We start from the raw sequence: 15,000 nt of genomic DNA, 5'->3' as shown, positions 1-15,000 counted from the left end.
ACCAACTGCAACTATATCTATACTCATTGAATTATCTGACCCTATATCTAGAAAGTTACCAAACGTATCCGAGACTACATATGATGCATCGCTGTCGTTGTCGTCTGCTCTATCTTCAATTGTATCAGATAAAATTGGACCACATTGATCTTTAAATAGAACGTCTCCGAACAAATTGCTGTCTGCTACTGTGAAATCTTTCGCTATATCTACAACAGCACTCGTCGGACCGCTTTCGGATACATCTTCTTGTTGTTTGTCTTTTCTTCTCTTTTCTCTAGTTACTGATACATATTCATCAAACATTTGAGAGCCTCGTTTTGATATTACAAACAGTTCATCCAGATATACATGCATATCTTCTGCAAGTGGAAAACCTGATCCACTTTCAGTCGATGGCCTATAGTTAGTTGGTTTATTGACAACTGCCTCTTTATCAACTTAAACCTGTAACATTTCCTCTTGATAAGCCTTATCAATGGATTCAAATGAAATTGTCTTCTCTGCTTTTAAACGTGTTTCATTAAGCATATCGTCATCTTTTACGTCATATGTGAAAACTGCCCCTATCGTAGATTGAAAACTTTTATCAGTGGCATCAATGTCAATTTCGATATTTAAAGATTTGTTTTCTTTCAGAGGTTTAGTGTCTGACATTGTATCTTTATCACTTTTGATTTCCGTTGGTGACTTAACCAAAAGATTGTCGACTAGCTTAGCCAGCTATCTATCAATCACTTTCATACTTGGAAACTTTTCACCACTTTCATCTACAATCTTCTCAATATCTCCACTTTTACTTGCTTTTTGGTCTTTACATTTGTTTTTCCTTTGATAACGAGCATCTGTGAACTTTCGGGTGGCATATTTCACTGAAGTTTTCAACTCATTGTCATTCTTCAAACCAAACTTCTCTATAAATATTCCACATCCGTTTCCTATACCAATGTGTAATACAGCTTTGTCGAATGTTGCACTGATTGGAATTATGACGTCATCATTGTTTGGACTAATGAGGATATCTGTAACAAAAGAAATAAAAAAAATAAAACATACAGAGTTTTGAAAATATAGTCAAATATACATGGGCGTATTTTAAAATTTCGGACACTTCTTTAGGGGTATAGTATATACTAGTATATCCAGGAATAAATGCGGATTGTATAAAAGGGCCAGACTTTATATAAATACCTTGCAATATACGCGAACTGTACATGATTGCCAATGTTTCTATATATAACCATGAATGAACGCGGACTGTATATGATTGCTAATGTTTTATATACACCAAAGAATGAACGTTGACTGTATAAGAGAGCAAATGTTTTTTTAATATAACCACAATGAACGGGGATTGTATCAGAGGGCTAATGTTTCTATATATACTCAGAGTGAATGCGAACTGTATAATTTGACACAGTATAGGTCATATCGCGATTTTCCAGCTTTACTGGTGGAGGAAGACCTCAGGTGCCCTTCCGTGCATTATTTCAGGCACGAACGGGTACCTGAGTAGAACCACCGACGTTCCGTAAGCTAGCTGGATAGGCGGACTGTATAAGAGTGTCAATGTTTCTATATATACTCTTGAATGAATGTGGACTGTATATGATTTCCAATGTTTCTATATGAACCTACGAATGAACGCGAACTGTATATAACTGTCAATGTTTCTATATATTTCAAGGAATAAGAACGAACTTGGCCTGTATAAGGGAGCAAATGTTTCTATATATACATACGAATGAACGTGGATTGTATAAGAGGGCTAATGTTTCTATATAAACCTACAAATAAACGCGGGCTGTATATGACTGCCAAAGTTTCTATATATTTCAAGGAATAAGAACGAACTTGGCCTGTATAAGGGAGCAAATGTTTCTATATATACATACGAATGAACTCGGCCTGTATAAGAGGGCTAATGTTTCTATATATACATACGAATGAACGCGGGCTGTATATGATTGCCAAGGTTTCTATATATTTCAAGGAATAAGAACGAACTCAACCTGTATAAGAGTGCCAATGTTTCTGTAAATACCAAGGGATACATTTGTACAACGATTTTGGTGTATCTCTTAAAAAATAAGCAATTGAAATTCATTAATTTATATTTATCAAATTATTTATTTCATTTTCCTTTGAATCATCAGTCTGGTATGTTAAGCTGAACCAAGTAATTTGCTACTTCTTTAGTACATGATCTAACAATGGATTTTTTAAGTGATTAAAAGCTATATATCTGCTGTCTATTGTTTAAATAATTACTGTTTAAATTTTGAAAATAAATACTACATTACCTGTATAGAACATATATATTTTGTGTATATGCGGATGACATGTACATTTAATCATTGCTAATTATTATAAGGAAATATACTGAGTTCCAAGAAGGTAGGAAAAAATATATATAAAAAATGCATGGTAAGCATAGATCAACTGGGACACTTAAAACAGACAAATATGCAAAAGACGATGAATAAATATACTCAACAATAAATTGAAAAATCTATTTTTTTTTGTTATTTTTAGCCCGATTTAAATGAAAAGCTTTTCAGTTTTGGGCCTTTTTAAAACAATTTTAGATAATTATTTTAGAAAATCTGAGAAAGCGAATGATCTGAAATTTTGCTCAGATGTAATTGTGTATACATGTACCGACATCAAATGATAATTAATCTCGAAAAATATTCCCCTCACGTCATGTTAAAAAATCTTCAATGGAGTTCCTTTAAAGAGTAAACCCCCTCCTTAAAATAGCAGCACAATATTTTGTTCTGCGCCATTTTGTTATATTTAAGTACAGTGTTCATGTACAGATACTTTCTATGTTACAACTCATTTCAAAAATCGACCCTTAGACTATGGTTTTACCTTTAATAAATTTAATGATTAGTTGCTGTGCTTTTTTAAAAAAATATTTTATTAAATACAATATAGCTTTTCATATTTTGTATTCTTATTTAAGTCCTAAATTTCATAAAAATCCTTTCATAATTTTAGAGAGTAGATCTACATGTATATTATAAAGTAAATTTTATTAATTTTGTCATTTACAGATATTTCATGCCTCAGAAATCCTTTTTTATAATACTTCAAAAATGTTAATGTTAGATGCTTAACAACTGAACAAAGTAGGACTGAACATGCGTAAAGGTAGAAACATGTAAATAAAGTAGTATTTTGACTTCCATACAAACAAGTCAATATAATTAATTTACAGATATTTCATGCCTCAGAAATCCTTTTTTATAATACTTCAAAAATGTTAATGTTAGATGCTTAACAACTGAACAAAGTAGGACTGAACATGCGTAAAGGTAGAAACATGTAAATAAAGTAGTATTTTGACTTCCATACAAACAAGTCAATATAATTATGTCAATTGCCAACAGAGAAAAAATCATCTATATGAAGTATTTTTTGTAAAACATAAAATCTTTTAATTATCGATATTGACAGGGGCTTTTTATTATTACGTCTGTTACCTGGCTTATTGTCTCCCTTTTAAAATCAGTGACTTGTTTTGATTTGCTTGGCTGATTTTTTGTATTCATCCGCGGTTATTATAAATAAGCCGCTCAACTAGTTTTTGGTACAGTTTGTATGACACGTTTTTCATGGAATGTTTTTCATGGAATGTTAAATTTTAAAGTTTCTATTTGATAAACCACCTTGTAAGAGGAATTTAGCTGGTGCAACCGCTTTCCCAGATCATATGTTGAAATATTTACAGAAAGAAGCTTCTTGTGATGCTATAATTGGTCCTTTTAGTTCTTGTCCTTTTCTAGATGGTATGGTCATTTCTCCTTTAAACACAGTCCCCAAGTCCAATCCTAATGAGAGACGTATTATTTTAGATTTGAGTTTTCCCAAGGATGGTACCGGAGTTAATGATTTTGTTTCGAAGGATGAATATCTTGGTTCAGATGTTGAACTGGTTTATCCTAAAATAGATGACTTTGTGTCTCTTATTAAAGCCAAAGGTCAAGGTTGTTTAATGTTTAAGTTAGATCTGCGTCGAGCGTATAGGCAAATAAGCATTTGTCCATCCAGTTATAATTTAGTGGGTTTCAAATGGAAAAAACATATTTTCTTTGACACAGTATTATCTATGGGGTTAAGATCTTCAGCACATATTTGTCAAAGAGTGACAAATGCTTTTGCTTTTATGATGTTCAAATTTGGTTTTTGTATATGTAATTATTTAGATGATTTTTGTGGTGTGGAAAAAAATGATGTGGCTCATTTTGCTTTTATGTTACTTAGAGAGATTTTTGTTAGGAGTGGCATTGAGGAAGCTCTTGATAAAGCTTGTCCTCCTTCTGACATTATGGTCTTTTTAGGTGTTTTATTCAATAGCAGTACTATGACCATGGAGGTTACTCAAGAAAGACTTGCAGAGATTAAGTCTTTGGTTTCTTCTTGGTTAGGGAAAGAGTCAGTTACTTTAAAAGAGATACAAAGTTTGTTGGGTAAACTTAACTTTGTGGGTGCTTGTGTTAGGTCAAGTAGAATATTTGTTAATAGGATTTTGAATTGGTATAGAGAATGTCATGCTTGTTCTTCAAATAAATTTTTAGTGACTAATGACGTTAAAAAAGATTTGTTGTGGTGGCATAAATTTTTATCTATATTTCAGGGCAAATCTCTGATTGATTATGGGGAATGGTCGCTAGTAGATTCGGTTTTTAGTTGTGATAGTTGTTTAACAGGATATGGTGGAATTTGTGGTAATAGTTTTTTCCACAGTGTTTTTCCTGGTTTCATTTTAAATCAGAATTTGAGCATTACATGTTTGGAGATGTTAACTGTCATTGTTTCTCTTAAATTATGGTGTGCTGTTTTGAGAAAGAAAAAAGTGGTTATTTATTGTGATAATCAAGCAGTTTGTATTGTTATCAATACGGGCAAAACTCGAAGTTTATTTTTACAAAAGTGCTTACGGGAGCTATGTTTTATTACTTCAGTTAATGAGATTCAAATCAAAGCAATTCATCTCAGTTCAGATGAGAATCGCATTGCAGATTGTTTGTCCAGATGGGATTTAGATCCTATGTATATTAATGCATTTTATGAACAAGTTTCTCATGTTTCTTTGTTGGAGAATGTTGCTGTTCCTGAAGATATATTTAGATTTCTTCATGATTGGTAATTGTAATTTGTTTCAGAGAAACAGTTTGTGATTCTCAAACAGGATCTCAGGAAGTCACATAAATCAGCTTTTGCTGATGGTACCAACAAGAATTTGCATATACAGTGGGAAAGTTTCATCTTATTTTGTTTATATTTTGGACTTTGTTATTTACCTGCTTCTACATCAACTTTACAATTATATGCTCAATTTCTTAGTAGATCTTATAAATCAGTGCAAAGTATTAAGAATTATATTAGTGGAGTGAAGACATTGCATATGTGTTTAGGTTATAACATTGATCTTATTAATACTTATTTACTTAATTTATCCCTTAGAGGTATTGCTAGGTTAAATACTTGGGCTGTTCAACGTGCAGAGCCTATTACTTTAGATATTTTATTGGGGATTTTTGAAAAGTTGGATTTTTCTGTTAAAGACAATGTTGTTTATTGGTGTTTATTTCTTTTTGCATTTTTTCTTTGTGCAAGGAAATCGAATTTGGTTCCCACTTCTTTGGATGATATTGATAAAGGTAAATTTTTGAACTCTAATTGTATTCGCAATTGTGGTAATTATGTTTTAATACATTTTAATTGGTCAAAAACTATACAATTTGGAGAAAGAGAGGTTATATGTCCCTTAGTTAGATTAAAAGATAGGAGGTTATGTCCTGTAACAGCTTATGATTTGCTTTTATCTTTGAAAATTCGTCAACATCGTCATGTGTTATTTACTTTACCAAATGGTTCAGTGGTTACATATTATTTGTTTCAGAAAAAGTTAAGAGAATGTATTCAAATGATAGGTTTGGATTGTGAGAAATTTTCCAGTCATTCTTTTAGACGGGGTTTTGCAATTCTTGCACATAGGTCAAATATCCCCCATGAGCTTATTCAATTACTAGGTGATTGGAAATCGGACGCTTATAAGGTTTATTTAGATCTTAATTGGAATGATAAAATTGATATTTTATCTAGGATGTTTGTATTAGAAACAGAATGATTTGGTTATCTGTTTTTCTTGTCATTCCAGGCCTGATGGTTCATATTATTTCTGATTCCATTGCCAAGGACGTTAGCGGCATTTGGCATACCAAGGTGATTGCCTTCCCTGGGATTAACATAGCCCGTCTCTCAGCTAGGATACAGAATGCTCATTTTTTGGTATCAAAACCTTTCACAATTATTCATGTTGGCACTAATGACATTAATTCTAGGGAGAATTATTCAGTTGATGAGATTATTAGTTTTTTCAATAATCTGATTACTTTGATTAGGAGTATTAATTCTCACACTCATATTGTCTTTTCTTCTATTTTGCCTCGTCCGTGTGATTATATGGATACAGGTGCGAAAGTTAAACAAGTCAATAAGTTGTTGGAAGGTCTATGTAAAGAAAGGAATTGTCAATTTATTCATTCATTTAGGCCTTTTTTCAAGTTTGGTAAACCAATTCGTTCACTATTTGCTGTTAAAGACAAAGGTCTTCATTTGAATTTAGAAGGCACGCGTTTATTACGTCGTTTTTTCATTAATACGGTGTCGCATTTGATTAAAGGTAAAGTGGTTCTGTAAGATGTTGTTTACTCAGCATGTAGCACTGTATGTTATATATGTATATATTCATGTTTATATGTTAAGTTTATGTCTGTATATAAGTTTGTTATAATTTCAATGAATGTAGCTCTGTCAAAATTGTTCATGGTGCTTTATTTTGATTCAGATACATAGTCTTTAAAGGGAGTTGTTCTTATTCCTTTAGACTTCTTGTACGTGGTTCGACAGTATCTTTATGTCTTACACGTTTTTATTACCTTTTGAAGGAGGTTTTTATCACTTCTTCGAGGTTAGAGGACTTGTGGTAATGGTTTTCTTGACGTTACCCTAGTCTTGTTGAGATTGATATAGTTTTGATTTTGCTGCATTCTTCTATGACTATTAGATTTGTTTAATTTGTAACATTGATTGATATGTATTTTGTCAGTGATTTGTTTTTTGTTTTTTTTTTTTTTTTTTTTTTGCTTTATGTTTTATGTTTTGGCGGGTTTTGGCGGAATCTGATTAATGTAAGCCCTTTTGTTATATTGACTTTGGACATTTATAAATTATCATGGATTATGTTCTATAATGTTAGTTCTTACATTAATCCATTATTAAGTAATATTGAGTTTTATTTACTTAAGTGTCATACATAAATCAATAAATATATTTTGGTACATTATTTCCTGGAGTTTGCTTCTGATTTTGAGATAATTATAGATAATACAGGAAATAATTAAGTTTTCGGAATCTGAAATAATATACAAAAAAAAATGAAAAAAAAATTCTAGAAATAAAAATGATAGAATTTCAGGGGCATAATGGGCCTTTAATGTATGGAAATCTGATGTTTATCATCTATACTTTACAGCTTCAAAATCGTTAAACGATCCCACTTATAAACAGACGATCACTCTAAGCAGGCGATCACACTTAGTAGGCATTAATGACTATATAAATTTAAATTTGAAATCTTTTCATTCAAAAGAGAAACGAAATGTGAAAATAAACTGACAGAGAGATTTCTTTTTAAAACAACTATTATGAACGATAATTCAGATAAAAACTGACAAATTACCTTTAAATGTGCTTTTCGCTATACGTTGGTTATAGTTTGACGGGTTTTCTTCCATTTTGCAGGTATTTTGTCTCTTACAAATATATTCGTCTACACTGTAAGACTGCACATTTCAACTGCGGTAACTACGTCTGATTGTTACGTCACAATCAATAAATGCGCCGTTTAATCATAATGTAGCATTATGGGACGTCATGACGTCTTTCTGCAACAGACGTTATTTTATTTAACGGTGAATCAGTAAACATTATAGAGGATATTGAATGAGTGTAGGTTTTATACTAAATTTATTGAACAAGTTGAATAAATCATATTATGCGAGGCTCTGGCGAGCATAATATTATTTTATTCAACGAGTTCAATAAATGTAGTATTTATTAAACAAGTTAAAAAAAATTCGGAAAAAAACATCAGTTTTACGAGCTTACCGTTCAAAAGCCATTTGACCAATTCCAATGCAAATTCAATTTTGTACAACTAGAGAGGGTCTTCTTTGCACACGAAAAGGCCTAAAGCCCTAACCCAAGTAATATGTCCAGGAGATTTCCGCGTGGCTTGGTCATTTTTTGCACCGGCGATTTGTTCTTTCTCTATGTAAATTTCGGGAAGAAACATCATATTCACGAGTCTACCGTTCAAAAACCATTTGATCAATTCCGTTGCAAATTTGATTTTGTACAACTTGAGGGGGTCTTCCTTGCACATGATAAGGCTTAAAGCCGTAACCCAAGGAACACGTCCATGAGATCTCCGCATGGCTAGGTCACTTGCCAGCGATTTGCTTTTTCTGTATAAAAATTTCGGTAAAAAACATCAATTTTACGAGCTTACCGTTCAAAAGCCATTTGACCAATTCCAATACAAATTCGATTTTGTACAACTAGAGATGGTCTTCTTTGCACATGAAAAGGCCTAAAGCCCTAACCCAAGTAACATGTCCAGGAGATTTCCGCGTGGCTTGGTCATTTTTTGCACCGGCGATTTGTTCTTTCTCTATGTAAATTTCGGGAAGAAACATCATATTCACGAGTCTACCATTCAAAAACCATTTGATCAATTCCGTTGCAAATTTGATTTTGTACAACGTGAGGGGGTCTTCTTTGCACATAATAAGGCTTAAAGCCCTAACCCAGGGAACACGTCCATGAGATCTCCGCATGGCTAGGTCACTTGCCAGCGATTTGCTTTTTCTGTATAAAAATTTCGGAAAAAAACATCAATTTTACGAGCTTACCGTTCAAAAGCCATTTGACCAATTCCAATGCAAATTCGATTTTGTACAACTAGAGAGGGTCTTCTTTGCACATGAAAAGGCCTAAAGCCCTAACCCAAGTAATATGTCCAGGAGATTTCCGCGTGGCTTGGTCATTTTTTGCACCGGCGATTTGTTCTTTCTCTATGTAAATTTTGGGAAGAAACATCATATTTACGAGTCTACCATTCAAAAACCATTTGATCAATTCCGTTGCAAATTTGATTTTTTACAACGTGAGGGGGTCTTCTTTGCACATAATAAGGCTTAAAGCCCTAACCCAAGGAACACGTCCATGAGATCTCCGCATGGCAAGGTCACATGCCAACGATTTGCTTTTTCTGTATAAAAATTTCGGAAAAAAAACATCAATTTTACGAGCTTACCGTTCAAAAGCCATTTGACCAATTCCAATGCAAATTCAATTTTGTACAACTAGAGAGGGTCTTCTTTGCACATGAAAAGGCCTAAAGCCCTAACCCAAGTAATATGTCCAGGAGATTCCGCGTGGCTTGGTCATTTTTTGCACCGGCGATTTGTTCTTTCTCTATGTAAATTTCGGGAAGAAACATCATATTCACGAGACTACCATTCAAAAACCATTTGATCAATTCCGTTGCAAATTTGATTTTGTACAACTTGAGGGGGTCTTCTTTGCACATGATAAGGCTTAAAGCCCTACCCAAAGGACACGTCCATGAGATCTCCGCATGGCTAGGTCACTTGCCAGCGATTTGTTTTTTCAGTATAAAAATTTCGGAAAAAAACATCAATTTTACAAGCTTACCGTTCAAAAGCCATTTGACCAATTCCAATGCAAATTCGATTTTGTACAACTAGAGAGGGTCTTCTTTGCACATGAAAAGGCCTAAAGCCCTAACCCAAGTAATATGTCCAGGAGATTTCCGCGTGGCTTGGTCATTTTTTGCACCGGTGATTTGTTCTTTCTCTATGTAATTTTCGGGAGGGAAACATCATATTCACGAGTCTACCATTCAAAACCATTTGATTCAATTCCGTTGCAAATTTGATTTTGTACAACTTGAGGGGGTCTTCTTTGCACATGATAAGGACCAAGGAAACACGTCCATGAGATCTCCGCATGGCTAGGTCACTTGCCAGCGATTTGCTTTTTCTGTATAAAAATTTCGGAAAAAAACATCAATTTTACGAGCTTACCGTTCATAAGCCATTTGACCAATTCCAATGCAAATTCGATTTTGTACCAACGGAGAGGGTCTTCTTTGCACATGAAAAGGCCTAAAGCCCTAACCCAAGGAACACGTCCATGAGATCTCCGCATGGCTAGGTCACTTGCCAGCGATTTGCTTTTTTTGTATAAAAGTTTCGGAAACAAACATCAATTTTACGAGCTTACCGTTCAAAAGCCATTTGACTAATTCCAATGCAAATTCGGATTTTGTACAACTAGAGAGGGTCTTCTTTGCACATGAAAAGGCCTAAAAGCCCTAACCCAAGTAATATGTCCAGGAGATTTCCGCATGGCTTTGGTCATTTTTTTGCACCGGCGATTTGTTCTTTCTCTATGTAAATTTCGGGAAGGAAACATTCATATTCACGAGGTCTACCATTCAAAAACCATTTGATCAATTCCGTTGCAAATTTTGATTTTGTACAACTTGAGGGGGTCTTTCTTTGCAACATGATAAGGGCCAAGGAACACGTCCCATGAGATCTCCGCATGGCTAGGTCACTTGCCAGCGATTTGCTTTTTTCTGTATAAAAATTTCGGAAAAAAAAACATCAATTTTTACGAGCTTACCGTTCAAAAGCCATTTGACCAATTTCCAATGCAAATTCGATTTTTGTACAACTAGAGAGGGTCTTTCTTTTGCACATGAAAAGCCTAAAGCCCTAACCCAAGTAATATGTCCAGGAGATTTCCGCGTGGGGCTTGGTCATTTTTTTGCACCGGCGATTTGTTCTTTCTCTATGTAAAAATTTCGGAAGAAAATCATTCCATTTACGAGTCTACCATTCAAAAAAACCATTTGATCAATTCCGTTGCAAATTTGATTTTTACAACGTGAGGGGGTCTCCTTTGCACATAAATAAGGCCTTAAAGCCCTAACCCAAGCGAACACGTCCCATGAGATCTCCGCATGGCAAGGTCACATGCCAACGATTTGCTTTTTCTGTATAAAAATTTCGGAAAAAAAACATTCAATTTACGAGCTTACCGTTCAAAGCCATTTGACCAATTCCCAATGCAAATTCAATTTTGTACAACTAGAGAGGGTCTTCTTTGCACATGAAAAGGCCTAAAAGCCCTAACCCAAGTAATATGTCCAGGAGAAAATTCCGCGTGGCTTGGTCATTTTTGCACCGGCGATTTGTTCTTTTCTTATGTTAAATTTCGGGAAGAACATCATATTCACGAGACTACCATTCAAAAACCATTGATCAATTCCGTTGCAAAATTTGATTTTGTACAACTTGAGGGGGTCTTCTTTGCCACATTTGCACAAATGAAAAAAAAAAAAAAAACAATGCCTTAAAGCCCTACCCAAAGGACACGTCCATGAGAAATCTCCGCATGGCTAGGTCACTTGCCAGCGATTTGTTTTTTCAGTATAAAAATTTCGCGAAAAAAACATCAATTTTTACGAGGCTTACCGTTCAAAGCCATTTGACCAATTCCAATGCAAAATTCGATTTTGTACAACTAGAGAGGGTCCTTCTTTTGCACAGTGAAAAGGCCCTAAAGCCCTAACCCAAGTATATGTCCAGGAGATTTCCGCGTGGCTTGGTCATTTTTTGCACCGGTGATTTTCTTTTCTTTCTTATGTAAATTTCGGGAAAAAAACATCATAATCACGAGTTACCATTCAAAAACCAATTTGATCAATTCCGTTGCAAATTTTATTTTGTACAACTTGAGGGGGTCTTCTTCTTTGCACATGATAAGGCCAAGGAACACCGTCCCCATGAGATCTCCGCATGGCTAGGTCCCAACTTGCCAGCGATTGTTTTTCTGTATAAAAAATTTCGGAAAAAAACATAAAATTTTACGAGCTTACCGTTTCATAAGCCATTTGACCAATTCAATGCAAATTCGATTTTGTACAACTTGAGGGGGTCTTCTTTCTGCCACATGATAAGGCTTTAAGCCCTAACCCAAGGAACACGTCCATGAGATCTCCGCATGGCTAGGTCTCTTGCCAGCGATTTGCTTTTTTCTTGTAATAAAAATTTCGGAAAAACATCAATTTTATACGAGCTTTACCGTTCAAAAAGCCATTTGACCAATTCCAATGCAAATTCGACTTTGCTACAACTAGAGAGGGTCTTCTTTGCACATGAAAAGGCCTAAAGCCCTAACCCCCAATAATATGTACAGGAGATTTCCGCATGGTTTGGTCATTTTTTGCACCGGCGATTTGTTCTTTCTCTATGTAAATTTCGGGAAGGAACATCATATTCCACGAGTCTACCATTCAAAAACCATTTGAATCAATTCCGTTGCAAATTTGATTTTTTGTACAACTTGAGGGGGTCTTCTTTGCACATGATAAGGCTTAAAGCCCTAACCCAAGGAACATGTCCATGAGATTCTCCGCATGGCTAGGTCACTTGGCCAGCGATTTGCTTTTTTCTGTGTTAAAAATTTCGGAAAAAAACATCAATTTTACGAGCTTACCCGTTTCAAAAGCCATTTGAACCAATTCCAATGCAAATTCGATTTTGTACAAACTAGAAAGGGTTCTCATTTGCACATGAAAAGGCCCCTAAAGCCCTAACCCAAGTAATATGTCCAGGATATTTTCCGCATGGCTTGATCATTTTTTGCGACCGGCCGATTTGTTTTTTCTCTATGTTAAATTTCGGGAAGGAACATCAATATTCACGAGTCTACCATTCAAAAACCATTTGATCAATTCGTTGCAAATTTGATTTTGTAACAACTTGAGGGGGTCCTTCTTTGCACATGATAAGGCTTAAAGCCCTAAACCAAGGAACCACGTCATGAGATCTCCGCATGGCCAGGTCACTTGCCAGCGATTTGCCTTTTTCTGTATAAAAAAAAAATTTTCGGAAAAAAACATCAATTTTACGGAGCTTACCGTTCAAAAAAGCCCATTTGACCCTTCCAATGCAAAATTCGATTTTTGTACAACTAGAGAGGGTCTCATTTGCACATGAAAAGGCTAAAAGCCCTAACCCCAAGTAATTATGGTCCAGGAGATTTCCGCATGGGCTTGGTATTTTTTGCACCGGCGGATTTGTTTCTTTCTCTATGTAAATTTCGGAAGGACCCATTCATATTCCACGAGTCTACCATTCAAAACCCATTTGATCAATTCCGTTGCAAATTTGATTTTGTGTATAATTTGAGGGGTCTTCTTTGCACATGATAAAGGCTTAAAGCCCTTATCCAAGGAACACGTCCCATGAGATCCTCCGCATGGCTAGGTCCCTTGCCAGCGATTTGCTTTTTCTGTATAAAAATTTCGGAAAAAAAACATCAATTTTCCGAGCTTACCGTTCAAAAGCCATTTGACCAATTCCCAATGCAAATTCGATTTTGTACAACTAGAGAGGGTCTCATTTGCACATGAAAAAGGCCTAAAGCCCTAACCCAAGTAATATGTCCAGGAGATTTCCGCATGGCTTGGTCATTTTTTGCACCGGCGATTTGTTCTTTCTCTATGTAAATTTCGGGAAGGAACATCATATTCACGAGTCTACCATTCAAAAACCATTTGATCAATTCCGTTGCAAATTTGATTTTGTACAACTTGAGGGGGTCTTCTTTGCACATGATAAGGTTTTTTAAAGCCCTAACCCAAGGAACCGTCCATGAGATCTCCACATGACTAGGTCACTTGCCCAACGATTTGCTTTTTTTCTGTATAAAAAATTTCGGAGAAAAACATCAATTTTACGAGCTTACCGTTCAAAAGCCATTTGACCATTCCAATTGCAAATTCGAATTTTGTTACAACTAGAGAGGGTCTCATTTGCACATTTTGAAAAGGCCTAAAGCCCTAACCCAAGTAATATGTCCAGGAGATTCCGCATGGCTTGGTCATTTTTTGCACCGGCCAATTTGTTCTTTCTCTATGTAAATTTCGGGAAGGAACATCATATTCACGAGTCTACCATTCAAAAAACCATTTTGATCAATTCCGTTGCAAATTTGATTTTGTACAACTTGAGGGGGTTTCTTCTTTGCACATGATAAGGCTTAAAGCCCTAACCCAAGGAACACGTCCATGAGATCTCCGCATGGCTAGGTCACTTGCCAGCGATTTGCTTTTTCTGTATAAAAATTTCGGAAAAAACATCAATTTTACGAGCTTACCCGTTCAAAAGCCATTTGACCAAATTCCAATGCAAATTCGATTTTGTACAACTAGAGAGGGTCTTCTTTGCACATGAAAAGGCCTAAAGCCCTAACCCAAGTAATATTTCCAGGAGATTTCCGCATGGCTTGGTCATTTTTTGCACCGGCGATTTGTTCTTTCTCTATGTAAATTTCGGGAAGGAAACATCATATTCACGGAGTCTACCATTCAAAAACCATTTGATCAATTCCGTTGCAAATTTGATTTTGTTACAACTTGAGGGGGTCTTCTTTGCACATGATAAGGCTTAAAGCCCTAACCCAAGGAACACGTCCATGAGATCTCCGCATGGCTAGGTCACTTGCCAGCGATTTGCTTTTTCTGTATAAAAATTTCGAAAAAAACATCAATTTTTACGAGCTTACCGTTCAAAAGCCATTTGACCAATTCCAATACAAATTCGATTTTGTACAACTAGAGAGGGTCTCATTTGCACATGAAAAGGCCTAAAGCCCTAAACCAAGTAATATGTCCAGGAGAATTCCACATGGCTTGGTCATTTTTTGCACCGGCGATTTGTTTCTTTCTCTATGTAAATTTCGGGAAGGAACATCATATTCACGAGTCTACCATTCAAAAACCATTTGATCAATTCCGTTTGCAAATTTGATTTTTTTTTTCTT

The 15,000-nt window shown here is 35.1% G+C and overlaps 1 protein-coding gene across 1 annotated transcript in view; it reads right to left on the bottom strand.

Annotated features, from left to right (window-relative positions):
* Window positions 1-7,878, bottom strand: part of LOC132739485 (uncharacterized) — an 8,136-nt gene extending 258 nt beyond the window's left edge. The window contains exons 1-2 of the mRNA XM_060727201.1: window positions 7,757-7,878; window positions 1-1,022 (exon numbers count right to left, since the gene is read on the bottom strand). The exon at window positions 1-1,022 is cut by the window's left edge and continues 258 nt beyond it. Of these exons, the coding sequence (XP_060583184.1) occupies window positions 724-1,022; window positions 7,757-7,811 (354 nt within the window). The 5' untranslated portion in view covers window positions 7,812-7,878 and the 3' untranslated portion in view covers window positions 1-723. The remainder of the gene's footprint in view (window positions 1,023-7,756) is intronic.
* Between the last annotated feature and the right edge of the window lie 7,122 nt (window positions 7,879-15,000).

Source organism: Ruditapes philippinarum, unplaced genomic scaffold, assembly GCF_026571515.1.
Source record: "Ruditapes philippinarum isolate M1 unplaced genomic scaffold, ASM2657151v2 ctg3000_1_1_1_1, whole genome shotgun sequence".
Classification (NCBI taxonomy): domain Eukaryota; kingdom Metazoa; phylum Mollusca; class Bivalvia; order Venerida; family Veneridae; genus Ruditapes; species Ruditapes philippinarum.
Note: the sequence above shows the minus strand (reverse complement) of the source record. Positions and strands in the feature narration are given on the sequence as shown.